Below are 20,809 nucleotides of genomic sequence, written 5' to 3'. Positions count from 1 at the left end.
TCCACGGCAGGCTGCTCCTCCGGGGGTCAAACAGCTCCTCCAAGAATCCTCCTCAGGATCGGTGTGAGCACCAGAGTCACTTGCTAGTGTGATCTAGTGCCTGCTGACTCCCCTCCAATCCTATATTAGATTTGGGGTTCAGAAGGTAGCCATCCCAGCTGACTAAGCTATTGTGAACCACTTGGGGCTCAGTGCTTGTCACAGTACCCAGCTCCCAGCCAAAGTCTTTGTAAAAGAGGCAGGATGACAGGGAGTTCCCAGAGGTGTGGATCTCAAGATTGGCTTTCCAGTAGTCGCTCTTCAGACGCCTATGTTCCCTGCACAGGTCACCAGTCCCTTGAATCCCCAACACTACCAACTTGTCTGCTATTTCTTGGTACACATGATTATTTCTGATACTCTTGCTGAATTCGAACTTCTTGTCACACCAGAGACTTACTAGAACGGACTGTGGTCCCGTGACTCGGTAGCAGCGATCTTGGTAAGGGACTTCTTGTTGGTGGCCATAGCCAATACAGGAGAGTAAAATTTTACTCTTGAGCTTGCAGCTCAGAGTAAAATGGAAGGGTTAAATGCCAAGCAGCCGCACTTGAACCAGGAAGTTGCTTCTGTTTCCTGGGAGTCAATTGGCTAGTCTTGGGATGGAAAGGATAGATACGCTGGGATTGTGGGATAGCATTGGCAGACTGTCAGGACACTAGTCTGGGGATCTGGGCCCCAGCTGTGTCCACACTGCAAAATGATGCACGGTGGACCTGAGTGACTGGAGTCCCATAGGGACTTGGGATCAGATCCACTCCCCTTGCCAGGTCCTATGGCCCGAGTCCAGCGGGCTTACTGACTCGAGTCAGATAGATTTCTGCATAGATGGAAGCAGGGTTTGGGCTTGAGACTGAGTTTCAGTCCAAGCTCACATTGCAGTCTAGACACGCCCTAAGTGTTAGGAATTCCCAGGAAATCCACTTAGGGAGCTGTTAATGCAAATTCCCCACTCTCGTTAAGCAAAAACCCAGTCTTTTGAAGCTACGCCCTGAGGAGAGAGTTATTGTCTGCTGATTTATTATTACGCCAATGCCAAGATCAAAGGCTTGAGTTGTATAGAGAAATTTCTCATCTGCCCAGGTTCTGTTCTGGTTCTGGATTGAAGATGGATGAACTTGCAACCTTGAAATCCCTGGTCAGGAGGGAGTGAGCCACTAGTTAGGAAGCAGAAAGCTAAAGTGGGTGCCCTTGGTGGACCATCCTGGGCAAATATATGACACCTCCATGCTATGGAGCAAGGGCCCGAAATTTGTCAAGGGGGGTTGCTTTATGCCAGGGATGTCCTTTTTCTGTTCTGCACAAAAAACACCCAAATTTGGCTGTAAACAAATCCTTGCAGTTTGCATGTGCTTAGTAGAGACTTATTAAAGTTCAGCAGGGAAGAGTCTGACTGCATTAGGAACACTCCATCCCAGGGATGCAGGGGCTGAGTGGGACTTTCCCTGCAATTATTGCTGTGGGCCACTGTACAAGTAGAGCTGAGAGAAGGAAGAATGAAAGAACAGGACAGACAATTCTCTCCTAGCTAGTGCCTAAGCAGTATGGAGGAAGCCATCTGACTTGAATGCACAGGAAGTAACAGCCAGTTGGGGGGGAGGGGGGGAGGGGAGAGGGGGAAAGATAGAGGGATAGATTGGGTGACAGAGCAGTGAAGAGAATGCTACTGGGATTCGGAGCTGGGCAGGGGGGTGGAGGGGACTTGGTGGAGTTGTGAAAATAATCCATTAATGTCTGCGCGGCACTCAGATACAATTATGATGACCTCCATAGAAAAGCTTATGAGGAAATTAATAATTCTGTTTCCAGAGCAAGTTTCCAATGGTGTGCATAAAGCAAGCATGGGTCCACACATTGATCAGTGAGAATAAAACAAAATATTGAACAGTTGCTCATTCAATGAGCACTATCCATCCCGTGAATGAGGGAGTGGTCTTGTGGAAAAAAAGAGTATGTGATCATGTAATTCAAGAATGTATCATAATTAAGGCTCCATGTCTGTCAAGGAGGTCATGGATTCCATGACTTTCCAGGACCTCTGCAATGGCCGGTGCACCTGAGCAGCCCCTGGGTCAGGTGCACTGATAGCTGCTGGGGCAGTCTTGGGTCTACTCCTAAGGGCATTATGTGCCAAAAAAAAAAAAATTCTGCGCACAATATTTTAAAATTCTGCAAATTTTATTTGTGAAATATATGTGGAGGCTCCAGCCTAACATCGTGGAACACAGGCCACTGGCCGTACAGAGGTGGGAGATCACTCTGCAGCTTCCCCCCGGGACACGGACTCAACAGTGAGGCTGCATCCAACCCTGATACAGCGCAAGGACCAGGCCTGCCTCAGAAATACCCCAGGGCCCTGCCCCTCCATGCCAGGTGCAGGCAGGCAAGCAGACTCAGCAAGGCTGGTTCTGAGTGTGGAGAGGCTTAGTGTGGGGGGGATCCAGGGGTGGGTTGAGAGGGTTCTGTGTGGGGGCAATCTGGGTGCGGGCGCCTCAGTAGGGGATCTGGATGCACAGGGACTTGTTGGGAGTTTTTGGGTGCAATAGCAATGGGACTCTGCAGTGGTGTTCAGGTGAAGGTGGTTGGGGCTCAGCGGGGGGGGGGAAAAGAGCTCAGCAGGGGGGTCTGGGTGTGGGGGACTCAGTGGGGGTCAAGATGCTGGGGGCGTGGGGACCCAGGTGCAACTGGATGGGGCTTGGTGGGGTGGGAATCCAGGTGAGGGTGGCTCGTCGGTGTAGTCCAGGTACAGGGGGAGTTGGGCTCATCGGGGGGTTCTGAGTGCAGGGGGGGGTAAGGCTCGGCAGGAGAGTCTGGGTATGGGGGGGGCTCAGGGCTGGGGTGCAAGACGGTGCTTACTTTGGGAGGGGGCTCCACGGAAGGGTGACAGCAACTCCCCTCCCTCAGCTCCTACATCCACGTGCTGCCTCTTCCTGCAGGCACCGCCCCTGCAGCTCCCATTGGCTGCGGTTCTCAGCCAATGCGAGTGGCAGAACCGGGGCTTGGGTTGGAACAGAGGCAGCATGTGGAGCTAGGAGCTGGGGTCGCCACTTCCCAGGAGACGGGTAGGGGATTGGTCCTGCTTTGAGCAGGGAGCCAGACTAGATGACCTCCTGAGGTCCCTTCCAACCCTGATATTCTATGATTTTATGACCCTGCCCCAGCCCCACCAACCCCCTACCCCACCTCAGCACCGGCGGCGCCCCCCAAGGCCACGCCCACCACCCTAGCACCGTCACGGGGCCCCCCACCGGGCCGCCCTCCCCACCCCCAAGTTTTAGTCAGGGGTATATAATAAATGTCATGGACAGGTCACAGGCCGTGAATTTTTGTTTACTACCCAGGACTGGTCCATGATTTTTACTAAAAAATACCCGTGACTAAAGCGTAGCCTTAATCATAATGCATACAGAGTGCTTGACTTTGCAACCTTTAACACAGTTTTTATACTTTTAATCTTCTAGACAGGTTATCTAAATGGTTACTTTGTAACTGATTAGAAAGATGAGTAGTCACTACATGAACATACTTGAACCCCTTGTCTAAAAGGGCAACTTGAACTGGCAATAACTGCTGACCTGCTTGAACCTGAGTAACTGCCTGTGTCCCCATCTTGAAAGGCTGAAGTAGGCATATCAAAAGATGAAGAAAGTTCCAAATGAGTCCTGGATATGTGATTATATTTCCTAAGAATATCATGCAAACATTACTTTTGTTCAGGAATTTGAACTTTCTAAGTAGAGAATTAGGACCTATCCACACAGAGACTTTCTGCATGGCAACTCATGGTGTGAGACTACAGCACATTAACTGGCTGTGTTGACCCTGCTACTGCGCATTAAAAGTTTCGTAGTGTGCTCTGATGTACTCCTGGTTGAGTGCATCAATGTGCACTACAGAACTTTTAATGCATGGTAGCAGGATCCACATGGCCAGTTAGTTTGCAGCAAGCTAGTGAGCTGTAGATTCACACCCTGGGGCTTGCCACACACTAAGGGCACGTCTTCACTACCCGCCGAATCAGCGGGTAGCAATCGATCTATTGGGGATCGACTTATCACGTCTAGTGAAGACGCGATAAAATCGATCCCCGATGGCTCTTCCGTCGACTCCGGAAATCCACCGCGGCAAGAGGCGGAAGCGGAGTCTACGGCGGCGCGGCAGCGGTCGACTCGCCGCCGTCCTCACAGCCAGGTAAGTCGACCTAAAATACGCCACTTCAGCTACGCTATTCACATAGCTGAAGTTGCGTATCTTAGGTCGACCCCCCCCCCCGGTAGTGTAGATCTAGCCTAAGTCTCCGTATGGACAAGCCCTTCAATGAAGATCCTCTTTTTTTGGAAGCAGAAAGTATCAGAGGTAAAAACCTCTAGTCACAGAAAGTCTCCAGTTCAATTGCCACCCCAGAATTAGAAGGGCTGCACTTCCCCCCTCTCCCTCCCCCCAACAGCTTCTTGGGAGGAGGAAATCTCTGAAAGAGAAATGGGGAAGGGTCAGAAGTAGAAATTTAACTAAGATTTGAGGTGAACAACACATAGCCCTTTTCCATAAATGTGTTGCTCCCTGAACAATATCAAACCCTGTCTCAAGGATGCTATAGATGATTTCCACCTATAAAATGGCTGTGCAAAAACCCAGGCAATGAGCTGCAGACCTAGCAACCTTTAATTTTCAAATATTTTTTAAAAACAGGTTGGGGCCTAGAAGAACAAATTTAAGATCACTGATTGAACTTTTCAGGACAAAAACAGCTTCTTAGCCAAGAATTCCTATAGAGTCAAGGCCAATACCATAGAAGAAAAGGAAACTTTCCCTCATGGATTCAGCTGCTAACAGAGGCAATTAACACCTGACCCACATCAGGAAAAGTACAACTTTCTACCCAGCTGATCTAGCTGTGCAATTCCTTATTCCCAAAAACTGACCTGAAGGTAATATAGTTAAAGCTGCACAACCTCCCCTAGTGTAGATGCAGTTATACAGCTCTGATGGTGCTTTATACCAATATTGCTATCCCATACACAACATTATAGCTTATTACTCTTCCTGTAAAGCCATAGCTACACTAGAGAGTTTACAACGGCACAACTGCATTTCTAACGTAGCCACTCTAAGCTGCGAGGAGAGATTTAGGCCTTGGCTACACTTGCGAGTTACAGCACTGTAAAGCCTCCCCCAGCGCTGTAACTCACTCCCCGTCCACACTGGCAAGGCATTTGCAGCACTGTATCTCCGTGGTTGCAGCACTGCATGTACTCCACCTCTCCGAGAGGAATAGCGAGTATTGCGCTGCCGCTGCGGCGCCAGTGTGGCCGCCCAATGCGCTGTGATTGGCCTCCAGAATTATTCGGCAGTATCCCACAATGCCTGTTCTAGCCAATCTGGTCATCAGTTCAAACTCTACTGCCCTGGCCTCAGGTAACCAATCATGTGACCCACCCTTTACATTCCCCAAGAATTTTAAAAATCCCCTTCCTGTTTGCTCAGCCCGGCGTGGCGTGGAGTGCTATCAGTGAATCTTTCCAGGTGACCATGCCTCCACGCGCCAAGCGAGCCCCAGCATGGAGCAATGGCGAGTTGCTAGACCTCATCAGTGTTTGGGGGGAGGAAGCTGTACAGTCCCAGCTGCGCTCCAGCCGTAGGAATTACGATACCTTCGGGAAGGTATCAAAGGACATGATGGAAAGGGGCCATGACCGGGACGCCCTGCAGTGCAGGATTAAAGTGAAGGAGCTGCGGAGTGCCTACCACAAAGCCTGCGACGCAAACAGCCGCTCGGGTGCTCCCCCCGCAGCCTGCCGATTCTACAAAGAGCTGGATGCGATACTTGGGGTTAGCCCCACCTCCACTCCGAGCACCACCATGGACACTTCAGAGCCGGTGTGTGGGGGTGGGGGGAGGAGGAGGAGGAAAACGGGAGTGATGGTGGTGGGCCGGATGGAGACACCCCGGAATCCCTGGAGCCATACAGCCAGGAGCTCTTCTCGAGCCAGGAGGAAGGTAGCCAGTCGCAGCGGCCGGTACTTGGTGGAGGACAAACAGAAGAGCAGGTTCCCGGTAAGCGGCTTTTTTTTTCGGGAAGGAATTTTTTCGGTGCGGACTCTTTGGGAGAGGAGGGTTAGGCATGCATGCCTAGATGCGGAATAGCGCATTGATGTGGTTTATCACATCGCGGTAATCGGCCTTGGTAATCTCCTCGAATGTCTCATCCAGAACGTGTGCAATGCACTTGTGCAGGTTTATCGGGAGAGCCACTGTGGTCCTTGTCCCAGCCAGGCTAACGTGTCCACGCCACTGTGCCGCGAGGGGACCATTGCTTCACATAGGCAAGCTGCATATGGGCCAGGGCGGAAGCCGCATTGCAGTAGAAGACCCTCCCTTGCTTCCCAGGTCACCCTCAGCAGCGAGATATCGTCCAGGACGAACTCCTGTGGAAAATGTTGGGACAGTGTTCAGTGTAGGTGCCCCCTGAAGCTGTTGGCTCTCCCAAAGGCACAGAAACCCAGAGGACAGTGCAGCCCTGAAACAATCAGTCCCCCTTACTCACCATTTTGAGGCTCCCGTGGGATGTGTGTGCTCTGTTTCGGACAGGAAAATTATGCTATTGTGTAGACCCTGTGTGTTTTCTACTCCTTAAGTGCAGGGGGAATCATTACTCTGTCTGGTATAAACAATGCTGCCTCTGTTAAATGTTGCATTTTGCCTATACAGCAGCATCAACCTTGAGACCTGAGCCGTCCCTCTTATCGCCTGCTCAGAGACTGCAAAAACTCAGGAAGAGACCGCGAAAAAGCAAAGAAGACATGCTGCAAGAAGTCATGCGGCAATCTATTAAAGAGAATGAGAAAGCACAGAACTGGAGGGAGAGAGAAAGCAGGATCCGCCAGGAAAACGCAGCGCACCGGCGGCAAAGCACGGAGCACCTGCAGCAAAGCATGGATCGTCTCACAAGCATCCTGGAGTGCCAAGCAGAAGCTATCCAAGAGCTCGTAGCCATGCAGAAAGAGGAGCAGTACTGCAAACGCAAACGCCACCCCCCGCTACAGCCCTTGTCCCAAAGCTCTTTCCGTTGTGCCCCACGGTCACCTCCAACCCACTTTCCCCAACTTCCGTGTTCTTCATGCCACCCGCTGCCTTCAACACCAGTATCTTCACCACCCAGCCCTGAAAAACTACGACCCTTACCCTCTGCACTCAACCCCCATCACCATGCAGTATAGCTGTCCTGAAGTGCAGCACTCACTGCACAGCACACCAGACAGGACATACGCGAATCTGTGATTGTACCTTTCCCCACTCCACCCCCTTGTTTCTTTTCAATAAATAATTTTTTTCTTTTCAATAAATGGATTCTTTGGCTTTGAAAACATTCTTTATTATTGCATAAAGTAAAAGACTCCTTAGCCCAGGAAATAAACAAGCACTGCAAGTCTGCTTAGCAGACACTGATTCCTAAAGATTGGAACTACTGCACTTTACTCCCGTGCAGGGCACCAGATATCACTGCTGGTTTTCAGCCTCAAATTGCTCCCTCAAGGCATCCATAATCCTTGCAGCCCCGCGCTGGGCCCCTGTAATAGCCCTGCTCTCTGGCTGTGCAAATTCAGCCTCCAGGTGTTGAACCTCAGAGGTCCATGCCTGAGTGAAGCTTTCACCCTTCCCTTCACAAATATTATGGAGGGCACAGCACGCAGATATAACCGCGGGGATGCTGTTTTCGGCCAAGTCCAGCTTCCCATACAGAGATCGCCAGCGGCCCTTTAAACGGCCAAAGGCACACTCCACAGTCATTCGGCACCGGCTCACCCTGTAGTTGAACCGTTCCTTGCTGCTGTCAAGGCTCCCAGTGTAGGGTTTCATGAGCCACGGCATTAACGGATAAGCGGGATCTCCAAGGATCACAATGGGCATTTCAACTTCCCCTACCGTGATCTTCCGCTCTGGGAAAAAAGTCCTGGCCTGCATCTTCCTGAACAGCCAAGTGTTTCGAAAGATGCGTGCGTCATGCACCTTTCCAGGCCAGCCTGCGTTAATGTCAATGAAACGCCCACGGTGATCGACAAGCACCTGGAGAACCATAAAGAAATACCCCTTCCGATTAACGTACTCAGATCCTAGGTGGGGTGGTGCCAGAATAGGAATGTGCGTCCCATCTATCGCCCCTCCACAGTTAGGGAACCCCATTTGTGCAAAGCCATCCACTATTTCCTGCACGTTACCCAGAGTCACGGTTCTTCTGAGTAGGATGCGATTAATGGCCTTGCAAACTTGCATCAACACAATTCCAACGGTCGACTTTCCCACTCCAAACTGATTTGCGACCGACCGGTAGCTGTCTGGAGTTGCCAGCTTCCAGATTGCAATAGCCACCCGCTTCTCCACTGGCAGGGCAGCTCTCAATCTCGTGTCCTTGCACCGCAGGGTGGGGGCAAGCTCCTCACACAGTCCCATGAAAGTGGCTTTTCTCATCCGAAAGTTCTGCAGCCACTGCTCGTCATCCCAGACTTCCATGACGATGTGATCCCACCACTCGGTGCTTGTTTCCCAAGCCCAAAAGCGGCGTTCCACGGTGCTGAGCATGTCCGTGAATGCCACAAGCAATTTCGTGTCGTACGCGTTACGTGGCTCGATAGCATCGTCGGACTCCTCACTCTCACTGTCACTTTAGATCTTAAGGAATAGTTCGACAACCAAACGTGACATGCTGGCGAGATAAGTCAGCATATGCCTCAGCAGTTCGGGCTCCATTTCCCACAGACAGATCGCGCTGCACAGAAACCATTGAAAGATGGCGCCAAAGGTGAACGGAAACAAAGGGATTTCTGGGATGCGAAGCGATGCATCACGGGGCACTGGGACAGGACCCAGAATGCCCCGCACCCACGCCCCCTTCCCACAACCCACAGCGCCAGAATGGGAAAAGGTGCTCTGTGGGATAGCTGCCCATAATGCACCGCTCCCAATAGCGCTGCAATTGCCGCAAATGTGGCCACGACAGTGCGCTGGGCAGCTGTCAGTGTGGACAGACTGCAGCGCTTTCCCTACTCAGCTGCACGAAGTCAGGTTTAACTCACAGCGCTGTACATCTGCAAGTGTAGCCAAAGGCCTTATTCACCCCCCTGAATGACATCAGCTGTAGTGTAAACAAGCTCTAAGTCACCTTTATATAGATATAAAACTGCATCCACACTAGGGGGTTGTACCACTATATATTTTTTTGTTTTTGTTTTGTTTTTTTACACAGTAGAATTTTTTACAGTAGAACTTCAGATTTACAAACACCTCAGGAATGGAGGTTGTTCGTAATTCTGAAATGTTCATAATTCTGAACAAAACATTATGGTTGTTCTTTCAAAAGTTTACAACTGAATTTTGACTTAATACAGCATTGAAATTTTACTATGCAGAAGAAAAATGGTGCTTTTAACGATCTTTATTTAAATGGAACAAGCACAGAAAGTTTCCTTACCTTGTCAAAAATTTTTTTTAAAAACTTACCCTTTATTTGTTTAGTAGTTTACTTTTAACATAGTACTGAACTGCATTTGTGCTTTTTTTTGGGGGGGGGGGGGGGGGGGGGAAAGGGTCTCTGCTGCTGCCTGATTGCATATTTCCAGTTCCAAATGAGGTGTGTGGTTGACCGGTCAGGTAATAACTCTGGTGTTTGAAACTCTGAGGTTCTATTGTAGATTACAAAACCAAACCAAACCAAACCCACACGTATCCCTAACTGTCTGTAGACCAGGTCTCAAAAGCTGCTGAAACTACCCAGGAGCAAAAGGTAAGATAAGAGTAACAACTCTAAGCCCCTCTTTGGGATCTGATGAAAGGAATTTGATTTCTTAGCCACTGATGGACCTGTGGCTGGATGCATTTTCTACAGGAAGTATAACCATAGCCTAAGGGGGAAACTACACTACAAGAGTTTAAGAAACTTCCTAAATTGGAAGCAGCAATTGAAGTTATCCTTTAGGAATGTATCTTTCTGTAGAGCAGTTTTCCTAAATATCCTACAATGGAAGGGATTAAAAATGTATATAGAAAACATGAGATTGTATAAAAATAGAGAGAAATGCTCACGCTTTGGAGCATCAAGCCAATTTCTAACTTCCAGGTCCAAGAAAGAGTACCTGGTGGAAAAATGGGTATCTTTTTTCCCCCCCAGAGGCTGGGAAGAGGTGAGGGAAAGAGAAAAGGCATGATACACTGGAATCTGTTGGCTATATAGGTGAGAAGCCCATTCTCTGGCAAATTTATTCAGCTGTGGCTTATGCATTATATATGAATTATCTTCACAAATATGTATTTAAAAAAAAACTACAGAGCACATAATCAAATTCTCTATTTACTATTTAGATCAAGTAAATGTTTGTTCTTTCACCAAAAACCTGCACATCGTTCTTTGAACTTTTCCCATCCTCAAATGCCACTCTATTTTTGTTTTTAGATTTGAAGCTTCCATTTTTACATTTTGTACCTCATCCTTTAAAAAAATTGTAGTTTTACATATTATTTAACTTCCTATCTTGCTTTCACTTTTTTTTTTAAAACAGCAAGACAAGATAGTCTTGAACATGAAGAATATATTAATATCACATTTCTGTTGTAGTAAAACAAATGAGGACTAAATGGCTCTGTGGATATAGGGAAAGCAGTGGACATGATATAGCCTGACTTTAGCAAAGCTTTTGATAGGGTCTCCCACACTATTCCTGCCAGCAAGTTAAAAAAGTATGGATTGGATGAATGGACTATAAGGTGGATAGAAAGCTGGCTAGATTAACAGGGGTAGTGATCAACGGCTCGATGTCTAGTTGGCAGCTGGTATCAAGCTGAGTACCCTAGGGGTCGGTCTTGGGGCCGGTTTTGTTCAACATCTTTATTAATGATCTGGATGATGGGTTGGATTGCATCCTCAGCAAGTTCACAGATGACACTAAGCTAGGGGGAGAGGTAGATACCCTGGAGGGTAGGGATAGGGTCCAGAGTGACCTAGACAAATTGGAGGATTGGGCCAAAAGAAATCTGATGAGGTTCAACAAGGACAAGTGCAGAGTCCTGCACTTAGGACGGAAGAATCCCAGGCACCGCTACAGGCTGGGGACAGACTGGCTAAGCAGCAGTTCTGTAGAAAAGGACCTGGAGATTACAGTGGATGAGAAACTGGATATGAGTCAGCAGTGTGCCCTTGTTGCCAAGAAGGCTAACGGTATATTGGGCTGTATTAGTAGGAACATTGCGAGCAGATCAAGGGAAGTGATTATTCCCCTCTCTTTGGCACTGGTGAGGCCACATCTGGAGTATTGCATCCAGTTTTGGGCCCCTCACTAGGGAAAGGAAGTGGATAAATTGGAGAGAGTTCAGCCGAGGGCAACGAAAATGATCGGGGGCTGGGGCACATGACTTACGAGGAGAGGCTGAGGGAACTGGGCTTGTTTAGTCTGCAGAAGAGTAGAGTGAGGGGGGATTTGATAGCAGCCGTCAACTACCTGAAGGGGGGTTCCAAAGAGGATGGAGCTAGGCTGTTCTCAGTGGTAGCAGATGTCAGAACAAGGAGCAATGGTCTCAAGTTGCAGTGGGGGAGGTCTAGGTTGGATATTAGGAAACACTATTTCACTAGGAGGGTGCTGAAGCACTTGAATGGGTTACCTAGGGAGGTGGTAGAATCTCCATCCTTAGAAGTTTTTAAGGCCTGGCTTGACAACCCTAATCTTCTATGATTCTAAAGAACATCTTCACAAACAAACATTCTACTTTGTAATTAGTTATAAATCATGAAACCTGGTCGTATTCATGCTGCCCCAGTTCATCTGGCCAAAAAACCATCCAGATTGACAATAAGTTACTATACAAAAGCATGTTCTTCACAGACATGTAATCTTAAACTTGAGCACACAGATGTACAATTTTACAAAAATGAACAAAGTTTTCTTCTCTTTCCATTATACCCCAGGATCAGGTTTTGATAAGACAAAATACATTACTTAAGAAGAACAGAAAGGTACAATGAAAAACTTCATTTGTAGATATTTTTATCAGTTTACCACATCAATTTGCTAAAGAGAGGGAAAATAAACTTCACACACACACTAAAAAGAGACAAATATAATTTGTCTCTTTTTAGTGTGTGTGTGAAGTTTATTTTCATTATTTATTTATTATCATTTATTGTTTCTCTACAGAAAAACCAATGTATGACATTAAGACTATTTCCTGGGACTTGCATTGAATTCTCCAGCATACATAAATGTAATTACCAAAAAGGTGATTTTATGCTCTAGAATTTTTAAATGTATGGACACCAGCAATTCTTCTACTGTAGAACTGCGCACACATTCTCTCACCCGTGCTGCTGAAACAGACGGAAGTGCTATAGAATTTTGTAACTGTTACTTATTACACTCATTTGATGAAACCTACACTTCACACTAAAATCAGATATAATAATGTTTCACTTCCACTTCCACTTTATTTGTTTAACATTCTCCCACACACTACAGTCTCATGTTTTAGCTGTTTTCTTCACCATCTTTTATTATTTAGTATTTTGTCTCAACAGGTAACAAAAAAAAGTCAGTAAAGATATCAGTTTGGGATACATTTTGAACACAATTTTATGACAAGCAATTTTATTCTATAAAGCTAGTGGTGCTCTGTTCAAATTCAACACAAGCATCTTCTGATAATCACTATTCAAAAAATGTACCATATAAAAGTGAAAATTCTTTGCAAATACTGGAACTTCTAAGTTTTACAGTGTTGATTTAAAGGTGTCAGTAGCAGAAGAACCTTGTCAGCTTTACTACTGCTATGCCAGTGTAAAACTGACCAAATTCTTGTAAATTCAATAGTACTGCTACAGAAAGCAACAGACTAGACAGCATCCTCCAAAACTATTGGAAACGCTTCTTTTCAAGGGAGATGGGGGACAGGAGGAGGTGGAGGCAGCAGCTACAGAAGCAGCTTCAACAGGGCCAGGGAAGTGAGGAAAGCATTCTCCTTTTTTCAAACACCTCATCCCCATTACCCAGCAATAAAGAACCGAGTATGTATTTGCTATTGTCAGTTCTGCAGCAGAACAAGGAAAGATACAACACTCAGATCAGTTTCACACTTGCTGTTCAAAGAGTTTATGACAGTGGCTCTCAAACCTTTTTTTTTTTTACTGGTGACCCCTTTCTCATAGCAAGCCTCTGAGTGAGACCCCACCCCTTATAAATATATAAAAAGTGGTTTTTAATTTAACACCATTATAAATGCTGGAGGCAAAGCGGGGTTTGGGGTGGAGGTTGACAGCTCACGACCCCCCCATGTAATAACCTCGTGATCCCCAGAACCCCTGGTTTATGAAGACATGAAATTGATCCAATTCTTAGTAATTTCACTCAGGTTACAGTACATCTACACTACAGCACTTACAGCAGCACTGATTTCGCTGTGCCACTTTAGCACTTGTGGTGGAGATGCATGAGAGGCAGTAGCATGGCGGGAGAAGCTTTCCTGACATAGCACTGTCTACACCGGCGCTTAGGTTGATATAATTTATGTCACTCAGGGTTGTGGATTACTCACACCCCAAGCAATGTAAGTTATATCAAAGTAACCTGTAGCATAGACAAGGTCTCAGCTTTTTGGAGCAAGAGAATTTGGGGGTAAAAATAAACAGAAAATCCTTCTCTTCCCCTCCCTCCTTTTCCAACGTCCAGGAAAGTAGAGGTACGAAAGAGAAACTTTCCCCCTTTCTCCTAATAGCTGGTATGGGGTAAAGGAAGCTCCAAGCTAAACAAGAGCAACACACCTTCTCTCAGAAGAGTACATTTAAGGCATCCTAGTAAGAAGTGCAGCGCTCGTCCACGCTTCACTTCCCTACCCCTGTCTTCCTTTGCATTAGTTTCCATGTAACTAGTACACTTATAAAGACCTCAAAGTATGTCTACATTGCTGCTGGGAGCAAGCCTCCGAGCATAGGAAGACAGACTTTTCCAACCAAGCTCAAGCTAGCATGCTAAAAATAGCAATGTGGATGTTGCAGCTGGGGTGGCAGCTCAGGATTTCAAGCCCACCTGACCCCCTTGGACTGAGCTTGGGTGGAGAGCCTGAGTCTCCACCAGAGCTGCAATGTTCACACTGCAATTTTTAGTGCTCTAACTCCAGCTTTGCTAGCATGAGTCTGTCTACCTGTGCTGGATGGCTTGCTCCTAGATGCAGTATAGACATACACATAGATGTAACTATGCAGAGTGTTTGGTCTGCAGCAGCTTTATTACTGGTGACAATATACAAATGAGGAAGAATAGATTTTACTTTTAGATTCCAGGTTTAGTTTTCCTGACTAGAAGTTGGAAGATGCATCTTTATACTGGTAACATGAGATAAAATATCTGGAAATTATAAATATATGAAGCCAAACAGTGTTCTGCATAGAAAGCTATTCTTCAAAGTAGAATCTCACGGTAAGGTTCAATAACCCTCAAGGCTAGCAAAGAAGGTTGTATATCAGCAGTTCCCCAAACAAGGTCTGTAGCATCTTTTCCAGTAATGCTTGGATACCAGGTTGCTAACTCCACCAGTTTAATTCAGCCCTCAACCAGGATGCTTGCAGAAGGAAACCACTACTAGTGGCTACTGTTACATAAAATATACTGCCTCCTACTCCAGACCCAAGAGTAACCATCACCAAGACCATCACCAGTAGTAACAAGAAGCACCCCCAACCTTTGATACATATGTAAAATATTTTATTAAAAGAATAAAAAGGTTACATTTACTGAACATGAGCAAACCACAATACACTCCCCCTATAAAAGGGATGAATTAGCTAGTGGGAAGTGGGAAAGGGTGGAGTTTGCAGTTGCAGTTGTCTTTAAACTAGTGGAATATTAGAATAACTTTGCTTTCAAAATTTAAATTGTGATCATGTTTTAAGAGGTTAATGTTTAATTTAGCTCTAAAGGAACAGTAATTAAACCTGTAATTTAGACCTGCTTTATTGTTATAAATTGATGTAGAATATTGATCCTTATTTTGTTTCTTATAAGTTACATTTTGAGAGATCAACTAATATTAAAGACATTCTTTACTCAGAGCCTTACAATATACTGCTAAAGAAGAAACAACCCTTAGGAGCACATATTAAATCCTAGTCTCATAAGTGGTCAAGTCATAATTTATTGATTATCAGCAATAAAAGGCACTTTTGTTTGCACTCTACAAAAAAGGGTGGTGCTGGTGCTGGGAAGGATACAAGGTACTGTCAACTTCAGCGACACCTAAAATTACTATAACAAAGATTGGAAATGGGTAAGTTTTCCTTAGTCTGTTTACTTTGTGTAAATTCAGTGTCACTGTTTTTTCCTGTACAATCACGTGATTTCCCATTTGTTTGGGTCTTTCACATGAACAGGAGATTGGCGCCTTCTTAGTCTTTGAAAAGGATACATCTATAAAGTTACTGCTTTGCAGTAGATTAGAGAACATGTCAGAATTAGTACATTGCTGTCATGCCCACAAATTTATCCTGTTCTGCGACAGAATTGTAGAAATTGGTTACATTTAATAAAGTGTTGGCAGTCACAATGAAATTTATTTTAGATTAGTGATTATTCAGAGCTCTAAATAGCCACCCAATCCCCTAACACAATAATTCCAAAAACAATAGGCACTTTCAAGGTATCTGCCTATACTGCCATTTGAGAAATATGTTTACAGCCGAAGAGAGGCAGTATTGTCTAGCAGACAAGGCAATGAACTGGGAGTCAGAAGTCTAGGTTCTCCTTCTACCAGTGACTTACTGTGTGACCTTGGACAAGTCACTTCACGTCTCTGTGCCTTCATTTCCCTTCTCATCCTTTGTTCAATTTAGATTTTTTTTTTTTTTTAATCTCTTTGTGGCCAGGACTGTCTCTTACTATGTGTTTTTACAGTTCTTAAAATAATGAGGCCCTGATCTTCAGGAACTGTTACAATCAATCAATCAATCATTGGAAAGACTGATAAGGTTAAAAAACATGTTTTATATTAAACTCTATGCCCTCATTCTTGTACAATGGCTACGCCTTGTATACTTATGCCATTATCATCCTGAACCCTGGAAAAAGACTAGAATTCATGTGGATCTTTAACGGTCTCTGATATCTGAGCTATTATAGGATGCAAAAGATTTTTTCCTCCTGTATTGGTACTAAACAAGAGCCTCCACAGAAGTATATGCTAGTCTATTTTATTTACTTTATTTAAAAAACTCATTCAGTTCCTGTCAGGCAGAAGTACAGAAGACTAGGATAAGGTATATTTTATAGCTATGCAAATTTCATTTTATCTTTATACACACAAAACAAGAGGCAGCTTTTGCATCTTTTCAGCATGAAATGGGTAAATGATTGTGGGGGAGAAGGGGAGTAGGAAATAGAGGAAGCTTCTGAAAGCCCTAAATTCACATGCACACAACAAGGCAAGAAGAATTTAAAGTTAAACACAAGAATGATGAATATTGTAGAAAGTGCAAATGAACACAACTCTTTCATCTGACAAACTGTCAAGACTACATTAGAACATTCTTGGATAAACATTACCAGCTTGGATAAACATTACCAGCACCAATCTGAATGTTATTTTCCATTGTAAAATATACGTTTTATGCCTTATAGCTCTAATTTATCCAAAATATAAACATTCACCTTAACTTAGTTAATGCTTGATTCCTAAATACCAACTTAAAAAACATCAAACAATTTTGTTTCTGGGACAATAAACAGACACACTTCAGTGTAATTGTCTGTCCTAATATAAACCTTGAAATTGCTTTATGTAAACCTTTAGACACCTTACAAGTGGGTTATTAGTACCTCCTGATTTCTTCCCTTTAGAGTTATCACTAATTGTACACACAAATGCTGCACACTAATGATGTGTGTGCAAGTATCAGATAACAGAATATATATAAAACACAACCGTTGTCCTGGATAACAGGTAAGATTTCCCTTAATATTTTATCAACACTACAGGAATCCTTATTGAGCTAATGGAAGGACAAGCACAGTGAAATCTTACTGTAAAACACCTGCTATTGCTGTTACTCAATTCCCAATACTTTTCAAACAATCCAATTAAACACAAACACCTTTAAAGTCAGCTGAACACCATGCTATTAAATTCATTGCTTATGAAAAATAAATACCAGTACTTTAAAATGCAAAGACATTTAATTACATCAACTTTAAAAAGGTACAATCTATAAAATTTTCTGTGTGTAGTTCTACACAGCATGCATATGAAAGGTTTTCTTATGGTATATCTATAGTCTCACAATGACTATTTACTACTACATTTTGGAAGAGTCTAAAAATGCTCCCAAAAAATTGACAAAGCTTCCTAAGGTCTAGTTTAATAATCATCTGAGCTTCCCATTCCTTTTGTGGTACTATTTACCATTTGTGAAGATTCACAGTACTGCAATTAGTACTGAAAACCCAGAAGACTAAATCAAATATCTAGCTGAGTGTTTGCCATACTGTTTTTCCTAGCTCCCTGGAGAATTTCTTTGTTCATTTTAAACATGAGACTCTGAAAACATCCAACTCTACTTGGGGAGCACAGGAACGTTTCAGACTTTCCAATGCTCTGGGTGTCTCTAAGCCTTAGACTGTCAGATGCTGGGACTGGACGACAGGGGATGGATCACCACAAGTGCCCTGTTCCGATCATTCCCTCTGAACCACCTGGTATTGGCCACTGTCAGAAGACAGGAGCGGACACTGGGCTAGATTGACCATTGGTCTGACCCAGTATGGCCGTTCTTATGTGCTTTAGTCCATGCAAGTCAGCCGCTGTCCAGGCTGAGGATCCACCCCCGATGAAAACACAGATTCCAGCAGCCCTCAGCGCCAATACTTCAGCACTTTCCATACAAGCAACTGACTGGGTCTATTTAAACGGGATCCCGGGGGGCGAGTGCAAAACTTTCAGGGCCTGGCCGGAGTTTGACACACACTTTCCACTGGGAAAGGGGGAGGGGGAGGGAGCGAGAGTCGCCGCAGAGCCGGCTCCCGTCCCCCTCGGAGGGGCAGCAAGCGGGGCGACCAGGAACGGAGGGGGCAGCTACTCACTGGTTAGTCGGGGGCGCAGTGAGCGGGATGGCCACCTCCTCCTCTTCGTACTCCGGCCCGTCCAGCGAGTCTCCTTCATCCACGGTGCCCAGCCCCCCTACCAGCGGCAGCGGCGGGGGCGGCAGCGGCGGGAAGCCCCCAGGGGCCGGACCTCCTGCTGGGCCGGGTTCCTGCGGGGCAAGCGCCCCCCTGGGCATCTCCTGCTCCAGCCCGGCGGCCACCGCGCCGCCTGCCGCCGCCGGAGGAGCAGGCCCCGAGCCCCGGGCCAGGAGTCCCAGCGCCGGGCACAAAGGGGGGCCGGCGCCCGGGCTACCCGCGCCGGAGCCCTGCGGCCCCTTGCCCCGGCACAGGGCAGGGCAGTGCCCCGGCTCCCCGGCGGCGCTCGCCGAGCCGCCCTCCTCGCCTGGAGCCTCGGCCGCCATCATGGTGAGCCTCGCCCCCTCCGCACGCCGGGGAGGAGGCGACCGAGGGGCCGAGACCTCCCGCCCCGCCCCAGCGGGGAGCGGAGCCGGGACTGGGACGAGCGAACTTCCCCGGCGGCGGCTGCGAACAATACCCGGCTGGGCGGGGGGCTGGATTCAGGGCAGCGCGGCAGAGCCACGGCGCGGCTGCCTCATCCCCCTGCGGCCGGGACGGGAGCGGCTCCCGCGGAGACTCACCCCGCCCGCTCGCCCGCAGCGAGCGCAGCTTCGGAACAGGCACGGGCCAGGCTGGGCGGGGTGGGGGGGGAAAGGCAGGGAGACTGGCGAGCGGCTCCCTTCACATTGCGCATGCGCGCCAGGGCCGCCCGCGAGGGGCTGGCTGAGCGCGTGCGCGAGGGGCGCGCTGCTGCGCTCCTGTGGTTCCTGCCGGCTCTGAGTCAGGGAGCAAGGTAAAAGCTGGATTCACCTGGAGCCTTGCAGGGACCGCGCATGGGGAAAAAGAAAGAGCTGGAGCTACCTGGAGCATGATGATTTTTGGCCCCGGGTTACAACGTCAAAGGAGAGGACAAACCTAGCCGAGTCTACTGCACCCCAAATTCTGCACCCGACACATCCTGACCGTTTTGCTTCCAGACCACCAAATTCTATTGCTTAAATAAAGAACATATGGAGCCATGAATCTCACCAGTGCGGCTCTGATGCACTCCAGTGCAACAGCACCTCTAAAAAACAGTGCTAGGGCTTGGATCTTGTTAGATTCACTTGCCAGATGTGTGCTTTTGCAGCGCTGTTGCACCAGCATACTGGGATCTGGATTAGTCTAGTGAACTAAAAAAAGCTGCAGATGCACCAACGAGGGTATGTCTACACTACGGGATTAATCCGAATTTATATAATTCGAATTTGGGAAACAGATTGTATAAATTCGATTGTATGCGGCCACACTAAGCACATTAATTCGGCAGTGTGCGTCCATGTACCGGGGCTAGCGTTGATTTCTGGAGCGTTGCACTGTGGGTAGCTATCCCATAGCTATCCCATAGTTCCCGCAGTCTCCTCCGCCCATTGGAATTCTGGGTTGAGATCCCAATGCATGATGGGGCCAAAAACATTGTCGCGGGTGGTTCTGGGTATATCCTCCCCCCTCTCCAGGAAGCAACGGCAGACAACCGTTTCGCGCCTTTTTCCTGGGTGAACAGTGCAGACGCCATACCACGGCAAGCATGGAGCCCGCTCAGCTCAAGACAGCAGTCATGAACATTGTAAATACCTCGCACCTTATCGTGCAGTTTATGCTGAACAAGAACCTGGAAAACCAGGCGGCGAGGAACAGGCTACAGCAGCGCGGCGACGAGAGTGATGAGGATATAGACATGGAATTCTATCGAACCGCGGGACCCGGTGCTTTGGAGATCATGCTGTTAATGGGGCAGGTTATAGGCATGGAACGCCGATTCTGGGCCCGGGAAACAAGCACAGACTGGTGGGACCGCATAGTGTTGCAGGTGTGGGACGATTCCCAGTGGCTGCGGAACTTTCGCATGCGTAAGGGCACTTTCATGGAACTTTGTGACTTGCTTTCCCCTGCCCTGAAGCGCCAGAATACCAGGATGAGAGCAGCCCTCACAGTTGAGAAGCGAGTGGCAATAGCCCTGTGGAAGCTTGCAACGCCAGACAGCTACCGGTCAGTCGGGAATCAATTTGGAGTGGGCAAATCTACTGTGGGGGCTGCTGTGATGCAAGTAGCCAAAGCAATCACTGAGGTGCTGCTACACAAGCTAGTGACTCTGGGAGATATGCAGGTCATAGTGGATGGCTTTGCTGCAATGGGATTCCCTAACTGTGGTGGGGCGATAGATGGAACCCACATCCCTATCTTGGCACCGGAGCACCAGGGTACCCAGTACATAAACCGCAAGGGGTACTTTTCAATGGTGCTGCAAGCACTTGTGGATCACAAGGGACGTTTCACCAACATCAACGCGGGCTGGCCGGGAAGGGTTCATGATGCTCGCGTCTTCAGGAACACTACTCTGTTTAAAGGGCTGCAGCAAGGGACTTACTTCCCGGACCAGAAAATAACCGTTGGGGATGTTGAAATGCCAATAGTTATTCTTGGGGACCCAGCCTACCCCTTAATGCCATGGCTCATGAAGCCATACACAGGCAGCCTGGACAGGAGTCAGGAGCTGTTTAACTACAGGCTGAGCAAGTGCAGAATGGTGGTTGAATGTGCATTTGGCCGTT

General features: G+C 47.1%; 1 protein-coding gene across 1 annotated transcript in view; it reads right to left on the bottom strand.

Moving 5' to 3' along the window:
- RASA1 (RAS p21 protein activator 1) overlaps nt 1-18,565 on the bottom strand; it is a 113,043-nt gene extending 94,478 nt beyond the window's left edge. The window contains exon 1 of the mRNA XM_065406508.1: nt 18,141-18,565. Coding sequence (XP_065262580.1) covers nt 18,141-18,565 — 425 coding nt within the window. The remainder of the gene's footprint in view (nt 1-18,140) is intronic.
- Nucleotides 18,566-20,809: the final 2,244 nt, after the last annotated feature.

Source organism: Emys orbicularis, chromosome 6 (assembly GCF_028017835.1).
Source record: "Emys orbicularis isolate rEmyOrb1 chromosome 6, rEmyOrb1.hap1, whole genome shotgun sequence".
Lineage (NCBI taxonomy): Eukaryota > Metazoa > Chordata > Testudines > Emydidae > Emys > Emys orbicularis.
Note: the sequence above shows the minus strand (reverse complement) of the source record. Positions and strands in the feature narration are given on the sequence as shown.